The sequence below is a fragment of the Notolepis coatsorum genome, assembly GCF_963971535.1.
Source record: "Notolepis coatsorum genome assembly, chromosome: 18".
Classification (NCBI taxonomy): domain Eukaryota; kingdom Metazoa; phylum Chordata; class Actinopteri; order Aulopiformes; family Paralepididae; genus Notolepis; species Notolepis coatsorum.
The window spans coordinates 55113168-55138871 of NC_140182.1; the positions used below are offsets into that span (position 1 = coordinate 55113168).

A 25704-nucleotide genomic window follows, 5' to 3' on the forward strand; every position below is an offset into this window, starting at 1 on the left:
CTGGGGGTATTGATAAGACAAACCCCAACCCATCGTTTCACCCCCATCTGAAAATAGGAGAGGCCTGGGCCCTTGTAGGACCTTCGGCACGGAATTTTCATACAGGACCTGGGAAAAAACACCCGTCGCTACCAGATACATTTGACAGCGTGAGCTGGGACCTTTAGCCGTCTCATAATGTGGAGGTCCCTGGGACATGTGGGGGTGGGTGAATCACAGGCGGTTTAGGCCTGGTCCCGCAGCCGTCAACCTCCTGCCGCCTCTCATCAGATTACCCTGACAGGGCGGGACCCAACGTACATACGTCATCATGTCGACGCGTACAGGGATTTCCACGAGCACACCTGGCAAAGGCTCTCGCTCGTTACACACACCCTTGTCAGGTTTTTGCCTTGACATAATTGACATGAGCAGCGTTAGCTGCGTGTTGTTTTTAAGAGAAAAGCATATGCGATGCATTATGCTTTTTTTTATCGCTTGAGAACCCCACACGAAAGATCAACCATCATTTGTGGGCTCTGAGCTTACGTTGTTCAAAAACGTGTCACACGAGAACCACCATGGCTCCACTTCACTAGATTGTTTACACTTCTTTATCAGAAAGGGTAACGTGGCCCACTTGTCATTTTGTTTCGGGCACACATTAAACACATTTTAATCACTGCACGTGACATCACTGCACGTTTGTTTCAACCAAAAAATGCAGCTCTCTCCAAGAGTGGTCTCTTTATTGAACAAAAACATATGCAAACGGAGGTTTGAGGGGGAATCACCGGCGTTGTAGCTTGGTCCGCAACCCCTACCTCGTGCGGGTCGAGGTGAAGAAACTCTGTGACGCGCGGCAAGCACCAAGCGCTTACTTGCTTTTCTCTTAGTCCGTCTAGGGAAGAGAGAACAACGCTCTCTGGCTTCCGTCTCTCTTCCTCCAGTTGCATCTCGCGGCGTCGAGGTTGCTAGGCCCGACACGCCAGCGAGGAACCGGATGCCGGTCCCGGGAGTCCACGCGATGATCGGTGGAAGCCAAGCGATGGAAGTGCTGGTGGCGTTGCCATCTCCAAACTAAATTCACACTAATAACTATCTCAACTCTCAGACTGCAGAGCGCGTACTGTCGAATGAAAGAACGAGGGAGAAGGAGCACAGCACGCCACTGGGTTATATGCGTGACCGGGAGTGGGCGTGGCTGGGTAGATGAAGGTGCATGAGAAATACTTTCAATGTATACAATATGTATAACAAGCTGTCCAATATGGCGAAGCAGAACGCGAAGCCAAAACGAAATATAACAAATTTTACTTAGGGCTTGATTGAACATTTTATTAACAGATTGCAGAATGGGTACAATACAGTACGGCTCAATACACACAATTGTTAAGGGGATGCAGACTTTCGTCTCGTTTACATCAGGGTCCCCCATTTTCAATTCATAATGTGAGCTGGGTGATATGACCTGAAATCAGCGATCGAATACAGATAATATCGGTTTACACAGAATGAAGGGAAATAATTCTGCAATATTTTATATCCAAATGTCAGCAATATTTTGTAAAGCTACATAAAAACTATGTTTATTTAGGCTAATGCTAGTGAGTGCAAACCTAGATCTTATCAACCACCCAAGATGGCTAGCTAACATTAGTGAACTTAAGTTCAGCAATTTTGTGTGTTATTCGCCACCCTGCTCATCAGACATTGAAAAACCCATATTGGTCGACCACTATCTGAAATCCATATCATGGTATATTATCACATTCACTTTGGTAACAATAAATGAAACGATAACACCAGCACACAAATACCACATTCTCCATGATATTGGCCCCTTCAACATTTATCTAAGCTTTGTCTATGTTTGTGTATGTTTTGTCTATGTGTTTGGCTTGTACAATCAGTTGAATTAAAGGGCCTCAAAATGAAATAGCCTATGCACCGAAGGAATGAATTTACCTAACATATCGGCAGAATTAGGTCTGGAAAAGATTTATAATGTGCTTATCACCCAGCTCTATCACACATGCCAGAATCAGAGTTTACACATTTATTTTTACCAGTCTGTTATTTAAACTGCTGGTGCATTTCTTGTTTAACATACTGCAAGTTAAGCCTAACAAAAGCCTGACTATATACACATTTGTTTTTGGTTTCTTTTAGAATGATGGACTACCACATTGTGTCTTTTCATTGTACCATAACTGCTGAACAATTCACCTAAAAGAGCACATGTACTCAGCTACTATTCTCACAATGACAATTGTGGTTTTTAACTTGTGAAAACCGAATAAATCTTTTCTTACAAACACTGCAACTGTATGGTTTTTCACCAGTGTGGATTTTCATGTGTCTCTGTAGAATTCCATTTTCAGAAAATCTTTTGCCACAGACTGTGCAACTAAAGGGTTTCTCCCCTGTGTGCGTTCTCATATGTACCTTCAGGGTTGTTGTTGCACGAAATCTTTTCCCACAGACTGTGCAACTAAAGGGTTTCTCTCCTGTGTGTGTTCTCATATGTCCCTTCAGATTTCCTTTATCAGCAAATTGTTTGCCACAAACTGTGCAACTAAAGGGTTTCTCCCCTGTGTGCGTTCTCATATGTACCTTCAGAGTTGTTGTCGTACGAAATGAGTTACCACAATAGGCACAACTAAATGGCTTCTCCCCTGTATGATTTCTCATGTGTACATTCAGATTTCCTTTCTTACCAAATTCTTTGGCACAAACTGTGCAACTAAAGGGTTTCTCCCCTGTATGCTTCCTCATATGTACTTTCAGATTTCCTTTCCTATCAAATTGTTTGCCACAGTCTTTACAACAGAAGGGTTTCTCTGTAGTCTGGGATACATTCAAATGATTTTGAAAATCCAAATTGCATGTACATCTTTCACCACAAATATTACATGTCCTCCTTTGAGCTTGAAGGTGAAGTTGGAAGTTCTCTGTGGGGTCTAAATGTCCAACAGCATTCTTAAACATGTTGCTGATAAACAGATTTTGTCCTTTTTCCATTTTCTTTGATTTCAACGTGTTTAAACCTGAAGTTCCTCCACTCTCATCCCATTCACCACTCTCATCCGTCTTGGTTTCAGAGCAGTCTGAAGAGAGGAGCCAGGCATAATCTCCATCTGGTTCTGTTTTAATCTGTGCAGCTGAGGTGCTGGGTAGAGGGTCTCTGGTTTGATACAGTTCTGAAGACTGTGGCTTCCCTTTATAATATTCACTGTTGACAGGAACAGGAGTGAATATCAACGTATTGATATCAGCCTCCTCCAGTGCTTGAAGATGCTCTACCCCTTCACCCCTCCTGGCTGTGAGTTCCTCCTGTTCCTCTTTGATCAGTGGGGGCTCTGGGTCCTCCTGGTACTCCTGGTCCTCCTGGTCCAGACTGGGGCTCCTCTCCTGCTGCTCAGAGGAAATCTCCTCTTTACAGGGAAAGAGCTGCCGAGCTTCATCTAGAGGACACAAGAAAAAACAAAACATAGAACATTTAGATGTCACTAGCAAGTAAGCCTACACTGAATGTAATGTTTCTGCCATTTGAACAAGTTTTTTTTTTGCTCCACCAAGGAGGTTATGTTTTCATCTGTCTGTGTGTGTTTGTCTTTCTGTTTGGACCAAATCTTAATAAGTAATAGTCAGATTGTCATGAAATTGACTGTGCCCATTCATGACCCATTCATTCAGAGACTTTATTTGTTTGGCCCCATGACCTTTCCTCTAGAGCCATAATTAATTTGAATATTATATAAATGGGTATCCATCATAACATCATACATTACATACTAACTAACACCCATTCTGTCATAGGCTATATCTAGTAGGGATGCACCGGTCCGACTTTTTCAGTCCCGATACCGATACCTGGGTTTGAGTATCGGCCAATACCGATCCGATAGGGCTGGGCGATATGGCCTCTAAATGATATCGCGATATTTTTTGGCCATATCACGATACACGATATATATCGCGATATTTTGACATTTCCTCTAAAGCACTTAAAAATGCTTGATTGAACCCTTTGATGCATACAGTCACGCCAATATGATGATTATAATAAGTCCCTGTACTGCAAAATATGTTTCCATTATTAAACCATGAAGATGCTTTAAAAAATAATTAAATGAAAATGTACTAAGAGTAGTCTACTGACACACTAATAAAAAAGATTATTTACATCTAAGACAATTTATATAAAAACTATTGGGTGCCTAAGACTTTTGCACTGTGTTTTCTATCCACTTTAGCCAAACACACACACATATATATATATATACACACTACTGTGAGAAAATAATAATCACACACAAAGCCTTACAAAGGGATAATGGCTTATAGCAGACTTAATGATTTTAGAATATTTCAGATAATGAAATGAAATGTGTATATCATCAACTATCCAGTTAGTATTTATACTGTAACGTTTGGCCACTTTAAAGGGGAACTATTTTACTATTTCTTTCACTATTTGGGCACTTTTACACAATTCCTGTGAGTCTATGGAACACCTCTGTAATATATATATTTTTTTTATTCATTGTTTTGTATTTCTAATCAAGTCCTCAAAAACAGCATTTTTCTACCTCAAGATCTCGAGCTGTTTTGAGCCTGGGCTCCTAAACCACTGCGCCGGGCCGGCCCCGCCTGAACATTAACATGCAGCGGTGTCTTTATGACATCACATATAGGGCACATTTTCAAATGACTCAGTTCAGTGAGGGTGAATATTGTGAGAGGAGAATTGGAAGAATGCGCCAATATGAGAATTTTGAGACATAGATCATATTAATATAAGTTCACATAGCTAGGAAACAATGCTAAACACTCAAAAAGGCCATTTATAAGACAGTTCCCCTTTAAATCATTGAATGTAGAGAGAGAGAGAGAGAGAGAGAGAGAGAGAGAGAGAGAGAGAGAGAGAGAGAGAGAGAGAGAGAGAGAGAGAGAGAGAGAGAGAGAGAGAGAGAGAGAGAGAGAGAGAGAAAGAACGCGTTTGCGTTTTGAGCGTATAAGCTGCCGTAGGCGATGATGTCACACTCGAATGTAAACACAGGAAGTTGAACACACGGAGATTGAAACTGGATGCAAGAAACGAATAACCAATAAATATGAAGTTATCTTTAAACCTCTGTTGTCAAGCGTCGTCAATATAACCCACCCCCTTTTCTCACTAATGGAACTAGTGTCGTGGAGTCCGCTTTGAGCTAACGCTAGCAGCTAAGAGCTAGCAGCTAAGAGCTAACGCTAGTTAGCTTAGCCTATTATGGTTTAACTTAGCAGCTAACGTTAGCCCATTGCATGTCATTGAAGGTCCGCGCTGGTCTGTGTAATGAAATTACAATTGCATGTCATTTAAGGTCCGCGCTGGTCTGTCTATAATGAAATGAGAGGAACGCTCTGCACTAAAGCAAGTCTCATATCAGCCGCGACAACATATACTCGATGTTCACGATATAGTAATTTACTACATCTCACGTAGAACAAGCCGCGATACATCGAGTATACTCGATATATCGCCCAGCCCTACGATCCGATACCCATTGTCCAATTTCTTTTCTCCATAAAAGTAAAAAATAAATAAATTTAATCCACGTTTTAAAAAAAATAAATTATATTAAAATATATTGTTTTTAAGAATTGTAAAGGATCACAAGTGTGTTTTTGATTTGTTGTAAACAAAGACAGAAAATAAACTTCATTCATTCAATTAATAAACTGTATGCCTCACTGTCACTGTGTGGAAGAGACTGGGATCATTCTTTTGTGCAAGGCAACATCAGGCTTGACTTAAAACATTACTTTCCTAACTTAGTGAAACTAAATGTAACAAATTAACACATAGATATAAATGTACTGAATGTTATTTCTTATTTTATTTATTATAAAAAAAAAAAAAAAAAAATCCGATATATATATATATTTGTTTTACCGATAACCGATCCAGCTATTTTACTGATATCGGCGGCCGATACCAATACCAATACCGATACCAACACCCTGCATCGAAATGTTAGTTTAAAATAAAGTTTGTTAAAGGTCTTAAAGGTCCCATATTTTGCTTTATTTTTCACTTTTTGGGCAATTGTACAGAATTCCTGAGTCTATGGAACACATCTGTACTGTAAGTATTTTTTTCAATAAAATTCATTGTTTTGTATTTTTAATCAGGTACTGTGGAGCACCACTTTCTGCCCTTCCAATGTCCAAGCTCCGCCCATACTCGCAATGCACTTTGAGTGACAGTCACCCACCTACACTAGCAGATACGAGAGAGCGAGAGTCCCCGAATCCCTCCCACCCATTTTATCTAGTGAAGCTGCTTCTCTGTGTGTGATTGGGTTGGCTAACGTAACGTTAACGTTACGAGGGTGCATTGCAAATCTTATTTAGAAGCATTGACGTTTTCACTGCACATAGAAACAGCGCAGGGGGGAAAGCTGGGATTTATAAGCACTCTGGAGCTATGCTCTCGAACACTTTTGAGGAAGTGCTGAGAGTGGAACAGCTGAAGGTCTCTGCTGTCGAAACTGCTTCCGCATTATTTCCACTCGCTGCTCATATAAACGTATCACAGTTGATTGTGGGCGGGCGGTGGCAGATCAGAGTTCTAACACGTATTCTTACACGTCACAGATTGACGTAAATTCAGAATGGCTTAGTTCAGTGGGGGAGGTTCCTGCCTCAGCTATACTGAAGAAACGGGACTGGGTAGAGATTTCACATCTAGTCAGTGTTGGTACAACCACACATTGCTAAGAAAACAATGCAAACCACTGGAAAATGCCATTTATAAAGATAGGGGACCTTTAAATCCGTGTGCTCCAGGGTTCTACTTTAGACTAAATCTCTGAAGTCTCTCGCAACTGCTAACAACATTTTTATTAGTGCATTCTCAAACGCCGGTCTTGAACGCAGCTCTGACTTCCATTCACTGATTCAGTCTATCTCACTGTGCAGTTCCTTTGCCAGCTAGTGTTGTTGCCAGATTATGTGCCAATTACTGCTAACATTATACATCCTCAACATCTGAAAAGGCTCCTGGATTGGATAAATCGTGCCCCAATGATTGGCAGCCTAGTGTGATATGCTAGACTTCTTCCATGCTGCCTTTCTTGTATGCACTGTTTACTGGACTAATCAAGGTGAAAATGGATCTATAGTAGCTCCTGGAGAAGGTTTAGTTAAAGAGCCACAATGGTAGATGAATGGTATTAGTGGTTACATAGTATGAAATAAACCATTTACACACTGTAACAGCAGCTACTACAAGGAGAATCTTCAACAAAATATACGATTGTTGTCAGATTGGTTGTGATACATTGGTGGTACAAATGCAGTAAACAAATGAGACTGAAACAATCAGTAGCTTAATTCTAGGGATGGTTTATGGATTGGATTAGTCCCGCCTCAATGACTTTGATTGACAGCCTAGAGTGTGATACGCTAGATGTCTGCCATGCTGCCTGTCCTACACACTGTTTACTGTTTACTGACTAATCAAGATGAAAATGGATGTATAGTAACTCCTGGAGAAGACGGAGTTGAAAGAGCCACAATGGTAGCTCTATTTTACCTTGCAATCTAAAACATGTTGATTGCAAATATGTCCAACAATTCGATAGTTAGCTTAGCTAACAAGTTCATGTTGTTAGTGACTCAGAGCATGGAGACACTGCAGCTGAGGGGGAGAGAGACAGAGGGGGAGAGAGACAGAGGGGGAGAGAGACAGAGGGGGAAAGAGACTGAGGGGGAGAGACAAAGGGGGAGAGAGACTGAGGGGGAGAGAGACAGAGGGGGAGAGAGACAGAGTGGGAGAGAGACTGAGGGGGAGAGAGACAGAGGGGGAGAGAGACTGACTTGTTGCCAATACTGCTCATACTGAAGTTATTACTATATAGGCTTAATGCAATAAAAATAAAACTTTGGGTCAATATTTCATCAAGCTGAATTCATCATGCACTGCTGTACGGTTAGTGAAGCAGTACAATGATAGCTGAATAGTGTGAATGTTGTCATTGAGACTCGCCGATGTACATAGTGCAAATAGATGTATTTCCGTAATCAATGACGTTGATGAGTCGCCAGAGCCATAAGCATGATAGATTGAAGTAGGTTTAATGGTCAAAATCTGAATGGATAAACCATTCAATCAGGACTGCCTATGCTATGAAGCTTCCCGGTTCATAACCTGGCCAAAACTGTCCAGACCACGTGTATGTAAGATGATGGTTATCCATCGATCACACTACCGACTGTATTTCATACCATATTTCATAACACCAACTTTTTCTTTTAAATACAAATAAAATAAATTAGAGCAGATATTTATGAAAACATGTCAAAAATGTTCCGACCAATGCAGCAATGATAGAGGTTAAATGCAGTGACCTGTATATCAGAACTTTGTATTAGCTTGATTGTTTTTGTTTAACAATTAGAATTAGATCTACATTAGATGAAACATGAGCTGACCAGTCATGACACATTAACTCAATCTGCGCCAACAATGTTTATATACGTTTGCTCGACAACCGTATATAACACGTATATATACGTTATTTGGTCAGTTTTCCTTTTTTTCCGTTTTTAATATTCTATTCAATGTCACGGACATGTATGTTGCCGTTAAAGGGCATACTGGGACCCTGAAGGTGCAGTACCGGCCAGATGCGGCTAGGTGGCAGTATCGAGAGTGCAGTAAACCCTGTTCCAGACCGCGTTACATTTAAATCTCACCGGGCGGAGAATGTTAGTACAGGGAAGCCTAGAGGTTCACTCAATCACATTTAAAAGTGTCCAGGACAGTCGATGCATGTGTTGTGCCGGATTATGTTGTGGACCAAATGGACATCAGATGGACCAGATGGCGATCAAACAATTGGAATATTCTTTTTGGAATAGCCCCGGTCAAAGGTAAGGACTATCTGACGTCAATTCCAGCTTGATCTTGCAATGTTTTCATATCGATCCAGCTGATCAGCGTGTGAAGTGTTACTTGCAGATTGCCGTTACTGGCAATCAAAGCATCAGAAACGACCCCCCCCCCCCCCCCCTTTCATGCATTCATGATGAAACATAATACCTATTATATACATTTGATTTGGAAATAGTAGCGTGTCCAGGGATGAAACGCCAATGCTTTTAGTAGAATTCACGTAGCGCCCTATAACTGAGCTTTCCAGGAATTAGCCCGGATCACTCCTTATATTCACCACGGGATAACGTGCGAACGTATACATGAAAAATTTATTATTTTTTGCATGTTCGACGGAAGATACTGACTGTCAAATGACCATAGTATTGTCCCCATAGCTATAATATAGAATATAGATATAGCTCTACAAACAAGGAGACGCACCCCTATCTTTAAAGCTTGGCCTCGCTAGAACAGGATGAGGAAAATCCCCGGCACTGAATGAGTTAATGCAAAAATAAAATCTGTTTGGCAACATAACATCGAAAAGGTATGTGCTAGAGTAGAGTAGACTAGAGTAGAACCTTTATAATAGTGATTAGTGTTGTCACGATACTGGAATTTCGACCTCGATACGATACCTTGAAAAGTATCGATACTTCGATACCATTTCGATACCAAAAAAAAAAAAAAAATATATATATATATATATATTTTTTTTTTTTTTTTTTTTTTTTTAACAAATTTAGCTTTTGTTGCTGGTTGATTCTCCTCAGCTTCGAGTCTGGTACTATAAGAGAAGATAAATATAACACTTTTAAAACCCTTTGTTTATCTTTAGATCACACATTTAAAAATAACTGTTCATCTCACTTCAATCATTTTTAATGCAGAACATGGTATTTTCTCAAGCAGACAGATGTAAACACTGTAATCTGTGTTGCATGTACCTCACAAACTGAACAGTTAGTAACAGTTTTTATTTAAAGATAACGAGAGCAAGCGAGAGAGAGGTATCGGTAGATAGAGAGAGAGAGAGAGAGAGAGGTAGCGGTAGATAGAGAGAGAGAGAGAGAGAGCGAGAGAGAGAGAGAGAGGTAGCGGTAGATAGAGAGAGAGAGAGAGAGAGAGAGAGAGAGAGCGAGAGAGAGGTAGCGGTAGAGAGAGAGAGAGCGAGAGAGAGGTAGCAGTAGATGGAGAGAGACAGAGAGAGACAGAGAGGCTATGCTCGGAGCATTTTAGTAACGTTACATTTTCAACAAGATTGCTGCTATTTAAACACTTGGTGGAAACGGGGTAACGTTAACCTTATGTCGACTGTAGTATTGTATGACCTCGACATAACGTTTACACGTTAACGTTACTCCGTTACCATGCAGTATTTATAACTGTGGCCAGCTAAGCTAAGGGGGCTAACTTTAGCTGGTAGCTGTAACGTTACAACGAAGCAGCTGTTGATATTATGCGCCATCAGTAGACAACGTATCATGTATTAAACTAGAGTTAATGGTTTAATGCTTCAGTCACAGTGACGTTGAAAGAGCAGCTGTCACGAACCTCTTTCATTTCTTTATGGAGATCGGCGCTGGCACTGCTATAACCGCTTGCAAATAGCATTGGGGCATTTGTAGCTTGTCCTTCGTTGTTTACTTGAAACCCGAAGTACCTCCAAACAGCACTTCTGCTGCTTTCTTTATCCACAAGCACAAGTTGCGGAGGCTCTGCATTTACCATCTTCAGCTAAAATGTTTGTTTACTAACTGAAGAAGACGGCTCTCTGTGAGGGGGAGGGCTGGACTCGGAGGAGCCGGGGGGGCAAGCACGCTGAGCGCTCTGAACAGCGCGTCAACAACTTGCGGTAGAACACTCGCCAGCAGTGGTACCGATACTGCAGAAAGTATCGGTACTTCGGGAAATGAGTATCGAAGCCTTTTTAAATATTCAGTATCGATATGTATCGATACTTCGATATTTTTGACAACACTAATAGTGATAGAATGATTAATTGGCAGGGTCGATATCTGGCATTTTGAAATCATCCGTCTCTTATTGTTGTGTAATCAGATGCAAAAAAATTATCATTATATCGGCCGCCTGCTCTCTAAATATCGGCATTGGTTGACCACTACTTTTTAAGCTATTTCGAAGTTCAGTTAGCTATAGAACAAATTAAAGGAGATATAGCAGATTCAGCCACTAGATGTCACTAGAGCACCAGCATCTTAGACCAAAACAAAGGGAAGCCTACAGTCTATGTTTCGGCCCCCTCCTTTTGCGTTCTCAGCAAAGTAATTATTTCTAAGAAACTATTTCTCGCCTAAAATGCTGTCAGAAACATATTTTAGTGAACCATTTAGGTGGAAAAAGAGAGTTTACTTACGAGCGAGCTGTCATGTTTTCCTGGTTCCCACGACTGAGCACGCATTCACAGAGCCGTCTGGCTCATGAAATTCAGATCAAACTGTCAAAGTAGGCGTTGCAGATCAAATATGAATCAAGATCCAGCAATTGCGTGTCCTATTTCCCCGCATAAGATGTTGTCAGAAACATATTTTAGGTTGAAAGAAATGTTGAAAAAGCAGAAATTGACGAGCGAGCAAGAAAAAGGGACAAATCAACTAGCAGCACGTTTATCCAATCAGATGCATTCCATGTGGGGAAATGGTTATGAATGATAACCCTAGTTATAATAATACTGGCTTCAGCGTCTTGCTCAGCCTATTGAACTCACTGACACTCACTCTGTGATAATGAGACACAGCGAGTCTAGTTCCGCCTTGAAGCATCCACTGACATCACTTGCATCAGTAGAAAGAGGAGCCGATGCCACAGCAGGCTATGGCTATGTCCATAGAGCTTCAGTGTAAATCTGGTTAAATCTAATGACGATCCTGGGTAACTACCTGTAGAGAGGAATTCCCCACAATTTAAACTTTAAAAATACCCTGATGTAGGTGTTAAACCTCCCCAAAGTCCAATAACGCAGACAACTAATTAAATCACACTTCTTGGTATTTTTCAAGGAAACTATAAAAGTTTCAAGTTTCAAGTTCAAGTTTCTTTAATAGTTGTCATACAGAAGTACAGAATACTTTTATACAAAATGCTTCTTACTGTTACGCTCCAGAGACTGTGCTAGACAAGATAAGTATCAATAACATAGTATAGCATGTAAATTAGAAGTAGAAAATGAGGTCACAGTGTTCAGTATAGACATATGTACAATAGAAGGAAGGATCATTACGATACACCAACATTTTTGAAACTGAGAGGTACTTCATGGGTACTGAGTCATACGAAGGGCTACCAGTTTGATACGCTCTTCTAAAATAACAAATTTGCTCAGTTTGACTTTAGTTATATATTATTAAGGCTGTCAATCGATTCAAATATTTAATCTGATTAATTGCATGATTGTCCATAGTTAACTAGCGATTAATTGCATATTTTTTATCTGTTCTAAATCTACCTTAAATGGATCTTTTCCAAGTTGTCAACAATGAGTTTTATCATTATCATCATGAGTCAACAAATGCTTCTTTATGCAGCCATTTAACACAAAAGGATGACCCTCATGCATTGCAAATGTGCATCAAATTCAAAACAGAGTGATGCACAAAATAACTTAAAAGAAAATAATAATTTAAAACAATGAATAAAGTGTGCATGAAATAATAGAGGAAAGAAAACGTTAGGAACTTGTTACATTCACACACACAAGGGCTGAGGACCCCCCCCCCCTCTCACACAATGCACTCTCCCAGCTCTTTCTCTCTTGCCCCTTCCTCATCTCTCTCTCACCCCCCCCCCCTCTCTCTCACACACACACTTTGAGTCAGAAACAAACATAGTATCAATGAGAGTATCAATAATACACCTGAGTGAAGTCTAGTCAAAAATAAAAAGTTAATATATATATATATTTTTTAAACGTTAATCTTGTGTAAAAAAAATAGTGGTGTTAAAAGAATTGTGCGTTAACACGTTAACTTTGACAGCCTTAATTATTATCAATGATACTCTTCATTGATCTTTGTGAAGACACTGATCATCACCTTAATGCTTTCTCACTATAATTATCAATAATGACTGAACAAGGTGGGCTTTTCTCCCTATACACCAACCTGCTCATATCCCTCCACAACTCCGTAAAAATATACAAATATGCAGACGACACAACCCTTATAGGCCTCATCACAGACAAAAACGAAACAGAATACCGTACACAAATCAACCACACAATCACCTGGTGCACAGACAATAACCTCCTCCTCCTCAACTCATAAAAAACCCAAGAACTCATCATCGACTTCAGACGCCAGCCAAACCCCAAAACCCCCATATCCATCTCCGGCAAACCCATAATCACCACAGACTCCTTCAAATTTCTCGGCACCCACATACCGTAATTCCTCTAATAGTAACCGGTATTCAATTAAAAACCGGGTCTCTATTAATGACCGGGTGCGCTGTTGAGCTAAGCAATTATAAGCCAGCCTCCTAATACAAGCCGGGTTTCATGTATATGCTGGCCAGGCTGTGCAGTAAATACCATATAATGGTATGGTGTTAATGTTTACCAAGAGAGTAAGCCTACCTCAGAATTGTATAAAACGAAGTTATTATTATTATTATACCAGTATTGTGATTGCACTATTTTACTTTATTTTACTTTTTTCATACAGTACTTGGTTTCAATAAATGAACCCAGTACATTTTACTGGGTTCAAACTGACACAAAATGTTGATTTATTCATTGTGATCTGTTTGAAAATTAGAAATATAGGCCTCTCTCTTATACATGCCTCCTCCTAATACAAGCCTGGTATCAGCTACAGTTGAAACAAATACAAGCCGGGGTTACTATTAGAGGAATTACGGTAAGCAATAACCTCAAATGGAAAACCAACACAGACCACATACACAAAAAAGCCAATCAAAGACTCTTCTTCCTCCGCCAGCTCAAAAAATACAGAGTCAGAAAACATCTCCTGCTCCGCTTCTACCAGGCTATCATTCAAAGCATCCGCACCTTCTCCATAACTGTTTGGTACAGCAATTTGGACACTCACTCCAAAAACAAACTCCAAAGAATTATCAATAAATCCTCCAAAATAATCCACACCCCCCTCCCTTCTCTCGAATCACTCCACCGCCAAAGCACAATTAGGAGAGCTAGAAAAATCATCTCTGACCCCACTCACCCAGCACACCACATCGTCCAGCTGCTGCCCTCCGGGAGGCGCTACAGATCCCTGACCACCAAAACATCCCGCTTTAAAAACAGCTTCTTCCCCACTGCCATACGGACACTGAACTCCCTGTAGTACCCCCCCCCCTCAATATTCAACACTTTATTGCTATTTATCTCAGCAATTGTTTACATTTTCAGATTTCCCATTTTCACAAATCATGAACTATGTTGCACCATGTGCAATGTAATGTTTATAATTATGTAATGTAAAATCTACTTTCATATTTTTTTTATAAATCTGATCACATTTTGAACTAATGACCAAAACTGCTGCATTTTTTCCAAAATGATATCTGTTACATTTCATGAACACAATTTTTAAATATTGTATTCAACTTTGCCACTGACAACATCTGGTTTATTTGTTAGTGGGAACAAACAGTTAGTTAGCATAGTGGTGAATGAGCAGACCACTCCTTCATACAGTTAGTATAGTGGTGAATGGACAGACCACTCCTTCATACAGTTAGCATAGTGGTGAATGGACAGACCACTCCTTCATACAGTTAGTTAGCATAGTGGTGAATGGACAGACCACTCCTTCATACAGTTAGCATAGTGGTGAATGGACAGACCACTCCTTCATACAGTTAGCATAGTGGTGAATGGACAGACCACTCCTTCATACAGTTAGCATAGTGGTGAATGGACAGACCACTCCTTCATACAGTTAGCATAGTGGTGAATGGACAGACCACTCCTTCATACAGTTAGTTAGCATAGTGGTGAATGGACAGACCACTCCTTCATACAGTTAGCATAGTGGTGAATGGACAGACCACTCCTTCATACAGTTAGTATAGTGGTGAATGGACAGACCACTCCTTCATACAGTTAGCATAGTGGTGAATGGACAGACCACTCCTTCATACAGTTAGTTAGCATAGTGGTGAATGGACAGACCACTCCTTCATACAGTTAGCATAGTGGTGAATGGACAGACCACTCCTTCATACAGTTAGCATAGTGGTGAATGGACAGACCACTCCTTCATACAGTTAGTTAGCATAGTGGTGAATGGACAGACCACTCCTTCATACAGTTAGCATAGTGGTGAATGGACAGACCACTCCTTCATACAGTTAGCATAGTGGTGAATGGACAGACCACTCCTTCATACTGTTAGCATTGTGGTGAATGGACAGACCACTCCTTCATACAGTTAGTTAGCATAGTGGTGAATGGACAGACCACTCCTTCATACTGTTAGCATAGTGGTGAATGGACAGACCACTCCTTCATACTGTTAGCATAGTGGTGAATGGACAGACCACTCCTTCATAGTTAGTTAGCATAGTGGTGAATGGACAGACCACTCCTTCATACAGTTAGTTAGCATAGTGCCGTGGTGAATGCTTCTTACAGTTAGTTAGCATAGTGGTGAATGGACAGACCACTCCTTCATACAGTTAGTTAGCATAGTGCCGTGGTGAATGCTTCTTACAGTTAGTTAGCATAGTGGTGAATGGACAGACCACTCCTTCATCTCTCCCATTTCTGTGTAACAGGCAATTAATCTGTTTGATGGAGGCACTGGCATTTTGTTGTGTTGTTATTTAGCTAATGTTTGCGTTTTCAATGTGCATTTTCTTTTATGTGTATGTTAATTCAATCATTTATTTGCATGCAAGGTAAGTTCATGTTATGCTAGATTTATAATGAACTGAAGCTTATGTGATTGAGGTTAGTAATAGACTAGCGTTAGAAGCTTCTTTCTTGGGTACTTTTAATTGAAGTGTCTGTACTGTCTTTACAGGGAAACGTAGTTCATGGGCATTGCCTCAGGTTACAGCAGACATGTGGTGGTTTGGGAAGGGAGGCATGGAGAGATATTATCCTGAAGGTTCAACTGGTCCCAAAAGCCCCTTCCTGCACTCTCACTCTCTCCCCATCATTTTAACATTTAATAATTCCATGTTAATAAAGAGTCCTCAAAGAAATACATTTGAATGAACATGACCAACAACATAAAGCATTTCTAATTTTGGAAGCACATTACATCAAATTAACGGGTATGCATATTTATTCCATTAAATACAAAATCTGATGTAGTGCATAGGATACAGGTGTAAACATGGTGCCACCATGGCAGTATTACATTCTGAACATGTGGTGCATGACAGTAAATAATAATAGGGGAATGAGAATTTGGATACAGTAGCTTTAAGCCACATGACCTAAATATAATCATGTGCATCTGCTAACAAATTAGTGCATACAATGATGGACAGCAGGAATCATGACTCTTCTGTTGTCCTATGAATGCAGGTGATTGATTGATTGATTGGAAATTTTATTAACAGATTGCAGAATGGGTACAATACACAATTGTTAACACTTTGGATGCCACGCCTCCCCGTCTCAAAACATGGTTGAATTCCACCACCCACTTCAATGATAGCGCTCTCATATTTGTGAATGCATAAACTATGTCTTAAATTATGGCTATGTGTCTAATATGGCCGTCGCTTATCAATGACTTGTTTGCAGTCAACATTGTCGAAACGTTTTTTTTTTTTTTTTTTTTTTTTTTTTTTTAATCGGTTCATTTCCGTTTTATACCATTTTGAAAAACCCTTGTTTTCTTGAAAGTTTCAGGAAAATATAAAGATTCTGTGATAAACGCCCTTTACTGGAATATTCTGGAATACACAAAAAACGTTGTCATTTTTCGGCCTATTTATGAATCGTTTTCAAATAAACGCTAGATTATCGATAGTATATGTGTACTTATGCATGCTATATAAGCGGGCTGAAAAATCGATTCTCTCATTTCCTGATCAGCACACACACACACACATACATATGGCACACGCTGATATCTCTGTGAAAAAAGGTCTGATTATCCTAAGACTGGTAAAATAGATTCCTTAGATCAGATGTTCTCCAAAAAGATTATTCCAATTCCTGATCGCCATTCCAAATATCGATCGCGTTTATTGATCCAGCACTGGGTACTGGAAAATAAATATGTATTCCACGCTGTTTTGCGGCTCGGCAATGACTTGGATCCTTTCTGATGGCTTGCCGGAGAAGTAAAATGAGGAAGCTGGACCCCCCCCCCCCCCATGTGTTTCATTCAGTCTAATCCAATGGGGTGCAGTACAACAGGGAGAGACGATAGGGGGCGGTATTTTCCCAATGGAGCTCAGAGAGAGTTTGCAGCACTAACGTGAGACTAGATTGATGAAATATGAATTCAAATCGCTAATAAAAAGAAAAAACGATATTTAGCGTCGCTGGCACTCAACGGTCGGCATGAACTAACGACATATATCGTCGCTGGCACTCAAAGTGTTAAGGGGATGCAGACCAGAGAAAGACTTCCGTCTTGTTTACATCAGGGTCCCCCATTTTCAATTCATCATAACATATATGACATACATGACATACAGATAGACAGTACTGCTACATCTATACATTTATGACATACCAGATTTACAAATACAGTACTGTTTTTGATACAAGAAGAGTCTAAAAAAGAGAGTATACATTTGACGAAAAAACTGTACATTGGAGGAGGTTGGTAGGAGGGGTTGGGTAGGTGGGGTGGGGTAGGAGGGAAACTGTACATTGGAGGTGGGGGGATGGGGGTAACTGTACATTGGATTATCGACAAAACCTTACTTGGTCCCAAGAAGAGGGTCTCGTGTATTATTGGGTTTAATAGGACATTTATTGTACATTGGAGGGGGTTGCGTTGGGACATTTACAGGGGCCAGTTTTCGAATTGCAGTCTCTCGTAGGTGCTCTTTGAGAGTGGTGAACTCTTGACTCCCACTTGTGCAGGTAAAGGCACAAAGAGATAAAACGGTTAGTCGTTACAGCCTGTCACAGAACTGATAAAAACAATAATACAGTAGCCTGGTCTTAGAACAGCTGGTATATTTTCAGTGGCAATGGTTGTTAAGGCCATCTCAGACTAGACTGGAAATAAGACAGCCATGTCCATATTTCTCCCTTGACTGCTTTTGCATTTGAGGAGGATATCCCATTTGATTTCATTCAAAATTAGCTGTATAGAAATCTCTCTGAATTGCCAAATAATAGCATGTTTTCTTTGTTTCAGCTGTAGTGGGTGTAAAGTTAGGCTTACTTAAAATAGCTAAATCTGACTAGTAGATAGAGTCCTAGTCGAGTCCTACCCATTCACAAATCTGTTTACATCACGGCTGATATTAACATAACATTTAAATAAGGCTGGATTTATGTCATTAGTTTTGTAGTGTGGTTATTAATTGGCAGAGTTACTAGTTGGGATGTAACCTTATATATAGATCAGTGGATGTAACATTAGTTTTCTTTCAAGTGCTAACCAGCTGCAGTGGCTGCTATAGACTCTATGCTGTTGGCTACATGCTATGCTTTGCACACTGACCTACATACCGATGCTACGTCTGTGATCTTTCTGGTATTTTTATATAATGTATAATAATGCAGATTTTATTATTATAAAAGACAAATTAAATAATTGAGCATTACATACAACACGCTTGAAATGTCATTTGTTTACCTTCTGCTGTAGCCTGGTGGTGGGCACATCTTTGTTCTTCTTCCACTCTTTTTGGCCATAATATCGATCCGGTCTCGCTTGGCGTAGGGAGTGTGACGTAGTGAGATTACAGGTTTGTGCGCGGAATTCAAACTGAAAGCGATTTTGTTGTACGACCGACCACTACTCCCAGAATTCCACCATTGTGGTCAGGTCTGAGTAGGAGGAGCTTGGCGGCAACTTTTGCTGCAGGCTCTGTCATTATCTGTATCTGTTCAACCAACAAAATTATCTGTATCCGGATAGAAGACTGGAAGTGGCCGTGGTTTATTACCGGAAGTCCCCCCCCCCCCCCCCCCCCCCGCCAAAAGAAAAGGTTGGAACAGATGTATCAAATTAACAAATTAACATTAGATTAAAGGAAGTAAAGTAAAATGTATTTTCTAACCTAATATTTATTGGACATGCAATTGTTATGCCTTCAAAGCATAACATTTATTAAATATTGGCATATAATTAGTTATGAAGTATACTTCTATGGAGGGGGTAGACAATGGGAAATGTATATTTGAGGGTTAGATAGCCAGACGGCCTTCCACCACAACAGGGACAACCAGGAGGCGCCCATCAAGGCTGATCTCCCTGCTAACCTACTCCTAACACCGCACTCTCTCCCCCACAGATGTGTGTGCCGGACTGAGCAGGACTAATGCAAGACTTAATGCACTAATGCACCCAACAGTGTGCTCAGAAACTCCACTGAGCAGCTGACCAAGGTCTTCACTGACATCGTCAACATGTCATCAGCCCAGGCAGTTGTCCCAGCATGCTTAAAAGCCACCTCCATCTTGCCAGTGCCTAAACACTCCTCTGCCACAAGCCTCAATGACTTCTGCCCTGTTGCACTCACTACCATCAAGCTGGTTCTGGCTTTCACCCTCACTGGATAAACACCAATTTGCATTCAACACCATCATCCCCTCCAAACTTGGTGACCTTGTGGAAACCAAGCACCTCAACATTAACCCCTCTGTCTGCAACTGGATACATGACTGCAGTCTGGTACAGCAACTGCACTGCCTCAAACCGGAAACGGAAAGCACTGCAGAGGGTGGTGAAAACTCCCCAATGCATCACCGCCACCGGTACATCATGATCACTCCCTACTATTTATCACAAGCGGTGTCTGAGGAAGGCACACAGCATTGTCAAGGACACCTCTCATCCCGATAATGGACTGTTTACCCTGCTCCCCTCTGGGTGGCAGTGGCACTATATCAATCTCCACTTCAAGTCAAGCAGGCAAGTCAAATAGCTTCTTCCCCTCAACTGTCATCTGTCTGAACTCTGTACTATGATGACAGCCCCACCCCCATACCATAAACTCTGACTCCATTGTCTACTCTAGGCTCTGTTACCTTCAAAACCGCTCTCAAAGAGCACAGCAATTGCAATTCGAAACTGGCCCCCGTAAATGTCTGATATTCAATGTATACCGGCCTACTGCTTCCACCGTCTAACACTACCTACTTCTAACTATAGTCTACCCATATAACTTTGTATGATAGCATGCACAATAATGCTGTATACACTGTAGATATTTATATATTCACTGTATATATATTTCCATAACTGTCTGAATACACCTGCATATAATCCATATAACTCTGTATGATAGCATGTACAATGATGTTGTATACCATTACCATACAGTATATTTATCCACATCTGTATATATACCTGCATATAGGCCTAATCCTTTTTACATACCCATAGATACTAACTAGGCCATATCTATATCTGTACATCCTTACTAGTTATACTGCTGGCCAGTATTACTACCAGTGTCTTTATACTTGTATCACTTATTATGATGAATTGAACACAATTATGATGAATTGAAAATGGGGGACCCTGATGTAAACAAGACGAAAGTCTTTCTCTGGTCTGCATCCCCTTAACAATTGTGTGTATTGAGCTGTACTCTACTGTACCCATTCTGCAATATGTTAATAAAGTTTTCAATCAATCAAAACTGTACATAATAATACTATAACATTGTACACATAAATGAGTAGCACTATTACTCAGTAGTACTCTTTATATATATATTTTTTTATATCCAATTGAATCACCAATTATGTTACATGTTACATTTTGGACTCTGGTTAGATGCCAAACTTATTTACGTTGTACTGTACTTGAGCTGTATTTAATGACAATCAATTTGAATCTAATCTAATTAATTTACTAACGCGACCAACCTGTCAAAGCACTGTCTTTCTCCTCAGTCATCATCACGATGACACGAATGCACTATGAAACTGGACTACATGGATATTGATATGCAGGAGTTCCTATTATGACTCCATCATAGACTAATGCAGAACAAGGTTTGCATGGTCCTCTAAGTACTGTATCGCAGTAAGTTACCGTGGGAGGATTAACGTAAACAAATGTTACATGAAATGGAAAAGGCTCAAGGTGGATTAATCCCGCTACAGTTAACTTTCAACGTACGCGACATTAAATGTAAGACATTGTAAAATAATGTAAACTGGGTGTAAATTAGTGAAGGCTTTGGTGTAAATGAGGATGCTTAGCATTAAGATTGACCAACCTGCTTCGTGTTTCTTCGTCTCAAGCTTCAGAACATCCAACATCTGGCGCTGACGAGCGATCTCTTCTTCATAAACTGTTATACTGTTTTCAAATACTCCAAATATCTCATCGGCAGCTGCAATAAGTCGCTTATTGACTAAAGCTCTCAGTATTTGTAATGTCGACATTTTCAAAGAACGATAGTTCGAAGCTGAGCCAGAGAAGAGACGACGCGCAAAGATGGTGGACTCAGGTAGTTGGCGCGGGAATTGGACGTCATGCATTCATCTCTCGCGCGGACGAATGCCTTCTACAACGCTGTTCCAGTTCCGCGTTGCCGTTTTGCGCTCTGATTAACCGACGCGGCCCTCAGCCAGGCAGCAATACTACGCTCCAGTTAACCTAATTTATACAAATGGAGTATTGATTTTTGAACTGTACATTGGAGGGGGTTGGGTTTGGACATTTACAGGGGCCAGTTTCGGATTGCAGTATCCCGTAGGTGCTCTTTTAGAGATACTTTGAAGGTGGGTAGTGAATCACATTATTTTACAGCTGTGGGTACGGCGTTCCACATTGTTGTTGCATAGTTGCGAAACGTGTTTAGTCCCTTGTTTGAGCCGAATCTGGGTTTAACATGATTTGTGGAGCTCCCTCTGGTGTTGTGTTTGTGGTATTCACTGACCTTTGGAAAGTATTTTGACATGTACATGGGTACCTTAGTGGTGTAGTGTATCTGCGCATGCTGTTTGGGGAGTAGGTGCGAAAAAGTGACTATAGCTCGTCAGAGAAATTGCCGATCGACTTGGGATTGGTCTCTCTGTGTTCAGGAGACTCGGAGTCGGGCGTATACAAGTCTATTGGATCATGTCTTCGGCACCCCCACAGCCGTAGCTACAACCACTTACGTCAAGGCTCTCATCCACGTTAATTTTCTTCCCCCGCTCTCTCTCCCATGATCTCAAAATACAGGAAGTGTTGCGGTGGTCTATAATATGACAAACCCGGTGCATTTTATTCCGCCTATGGCAAAAATGTACTGTCTTTTCCTTTCCCATTCACCAGTAATTTTGTCCTTGATAAAAATGTGGCATTAATGGGAAATTGCGTTTAACAAAAATAGCGTATGTTTTGTTAACGTTCCAATCTTTACCACTTATCAAGCGGGCAGAAAAGTGGACATTTTAGAACTTGAGGACTGCATACTTTTTTTGCAAACCAAAACAACATACTTTATACTTATAGCACATGAGCCTGGTCTCTTTTGAAAGATGACATTCTGAAGTTTCTGATTCTAGAAAAAATATTAACTTTTAGTGCTAACGTAATAGAGTAACATATAGGTCTGAACTTGAGTTGTAGAAAAACTTGTTACTCAAGTTTTTCTGTAGTTAGTAGTCCAGAGGCAGTATTTCCCCAGAAGGTGGTAGGCTTACAAATCCAGACGGAGCCATAGCCTGAAGCCTTATGTAGTACATATCCAAATTCCATAAAGATCCATTCAGAAATGAGTGATTAGGAGTGATTTTGGTAAACTGTGTACAAAGAAAAACTCAGTTTTCTCATAGACTTCAATAAATTTGGCTTTCTGTTAAAGAATTTAGTTGTTCACCTAGATCCCTGATTCACACATCCCCACATGGGGTATCATTGGAAGCCACACTCATTGGCTACAACAATCCACAATCATTTTCGAGATCGGATCTAGATTGACAGAACTACTGCAGCCTGAGTCGGGAGTGGTATTTTGCGCAATACCATGTACTTTGCACAAGCCTCAAATACCGGCATGTAACTCGAGAACCGCTGAACGGATTTTATTGCTATCGACAGGCAACAAATAATTCTATATATATATTGTATTACAAAATATGCACACCCAAGCCACTAGGGGTCGCCAAAGTGCCGGTTGCAAAAAGTCAGAAAAACGTCCAGACGGCGGGCTGTCGCAGGCTAAGAGGTTTTAAGAAACACGTTTCTAAATGACCGGAAGTTGAAGATAATGCAGTGACACTGGTGACGTTGGGTGACCTGACCTGCAACGCTAAACTAGTTTTGACTAGCGATTTGCATTTATTATTTATTTTTCTAAACGCCGCTTAACATTCAAAATCCCCAGACTTAAGAGACAAATGTTATGTATATTAGAATGTTTTGATCATGAGACCTTGTTTTGAAAATGGGAAGAGAAATTGGTATTTCCAGGAAATGTGCTTCTTTTGTTGCCCGTCCCCTTTTATGTCAGATAGTGCAAAGTTTAGATTTATGTCATCTTGACTATTGCTCTGCGATGTGGTCATCTGCTGCCAGTGGTGACCCCAGGAAGCTCCAGGTGGTCCAGAACAGGGCAGCACGGTTGGTACTGGGCTGCTCACTAAGGTCTAATGTGAGCAGTATGCATGCCCGCCTCTCTTGGCTTAACGTTGAAAATAGATTGTCTTTTAATTAGAGCTGGGCCGTTAATGGCGTTAACGCGATACTAGTATCGCGCGATAATATAATTGACGCAGTTAATCCAAAAAAAAAAAAAAGTTAACATTTTTTTTTTACCTTTATTTACCCAGGGTAGGTTCGCTGAGCATAGATGCTCTTTTTCAGGAACGCCCTGCTTCACATTCACACAGTTCCATTCACACCTGGGAGCTGCCCAGTACAACCACAGTTGACACCTTTGGCCACTGAGCAACTCCACTGGAGCAGTTGATTTGCATTGGCAGGGTTTGGCCCTGTCTGGCACCCAATGGGAAAAATATTATAGGCACTATAAGTAGTAGGGATGCACCGAAATTTCGGTGGCCGAAAACTTTCAAAAATGGCCTTTCGGCTTTTGGCCGAACGAGTTTTTTCACCGAAAATATGTCACAGAAACAGAAACAACCTGTAACCTAACGCGTGTTGTTGTGATGATGTCACGCTGTCGGGAGTCGCGCTGTTTCTATGTAAACTCTGCGCACAACGCGTCCAATAAATGCGTCTTTAACATGCTTTTAAATCCTTATTTACTATATGCCCGTCGCGGTTAATCACTGAGTGATCTAATATGCATATTATTCAGAGCGAGAGGGGGGGGGATTGTGTTTCTCACATTGACGCTGTCTGTCTGTCGTGCGTCTACTGTGCCGAGTCAAGCGAGCACATTCAGCTGGGGACTAGAAAGGTGCGCTCAGTAGAGCACAGATGTCCGCTGCGCAGCCAGAGAAAAGATGGAATTAATGTACTGTATGCATTCAGAAGTGCTGAATAAATGTTTTATGGACCCATAATAGTGATTATTTATTGGCTACGTGGCGTAGTGGGCAAGGCGCTCGCCACAAAATGCTGGAGACGCTGGGCTCGTCGGTTCGAGCCCAGCGCTCCACATTTGCTTTCAGTTTAGCTGGTCGTCCGTACTAATACACATTGGCCGTATTAGGGGGTGGGAAACTGATGGGTGGGGATCGGGCGTTGTGGACAGCGACTCCTACAGGTCGGTTGGTGCGCCTGCGCAGTAGAATCAGGAAGTGTCGGGGGCAGCGTGAGCCTCCCACGCGTTACTCCTCGCCACTGAGAGATCGAGCTGCGCAGGTGAAAAGATGCGACTGCTGTTACCTCAAGTACCGGAGGGGACTTGTGCTATGTATGACTTAGTCCACATTGCAGCCGGCTTGTGGGAGGCAAGAAACAGCGTCCGTGACAAGGGAGGGTTGAATTGGATGATACGAAATTGGGATGGGAGAAAAATATAGAAAAATGGGAGAAAAAGTGGATAAAAAAAAATAGTGATTATTTATTATTTAAGTTAAGTTTTGCCATAATCATATATTTTTCCATAATCATAATGTTCCACAACATTGGTAAAAAAAAATCTATTCTATTAATCATTTTCGGCCTTTCGGCCAACTGTTTTCTATTTTCGGTATCGGTTTCGGCCAAGAATTTCCCATTCGGTGCATCCCTAATAAGTAGACGCCGCTACATAAAACAAGCTGGTCTGCCTGAGTGACTGGTGGAAGAAGGATAAATAGAGATTGGACTGATTGAGTCAAGCCATGTCACATAGTTCAAGTTTGAAATGCTTCTTTCTGTTTTGCTCCTGAGAGTGTGCTAGATACTGTACTGTACTGGTAATATTATTTATTTGTGTTAACTTCTAAATAAAACAACTTATTAAACACAAGTACATCTTATTGAACATTATTTTGATATTTCATTACCAATTATCATAGCAAAACAGCTTTTTCAAACAGTCTGTAATGCATTTTGGAAACGGGAGATGGGCTCATGGTGTAATGGGCCACCTGGCCTGAGAAACATAAGGAGGAAAGAAAAAGTAAGGACTTACTTCTGGTCATTATTTGGGTAGAACACACATATTTTGAATGCCTTCGGCAGATTTTTTTTAATTTTTTTTAGCCATTTTAATCTAGATTAATCTAGATTAAAACCAGGATTGCAGATTTTAATATACTTGGG

The 25704-nt window shown here is 40.8% G+C and overlaps 1 protein-coding gene across 1 annotated transcript; it reads right to left on the bottom strand.

Annotated features, from left to right (window-relative positions):
- Positions 1-1252: 1252 nt before the first annotated feature.
- Positions 1253-21435, bottom strand: LOC311244958 (uncharacterized protein). The gene is made up of 2 exons (XM_084334672.1): positions 21272-21435; positions 1253-3446 (listed from the first exon to the last, which is right to left on the bottom strand). The coding sequence occupies exons 1-2, from the start codon at positions 21312-21314 to the stop codon at positions 2227-2229; spliced, it is 1263 nt and encodes a 420-aa protein (XP_084190798.1). The 5' UTR covers positions 21315-21435; the 3' UTR covers positions 1253-2226.
- Positions 21436-25704: the final 4269 nt, after the last annotated feature.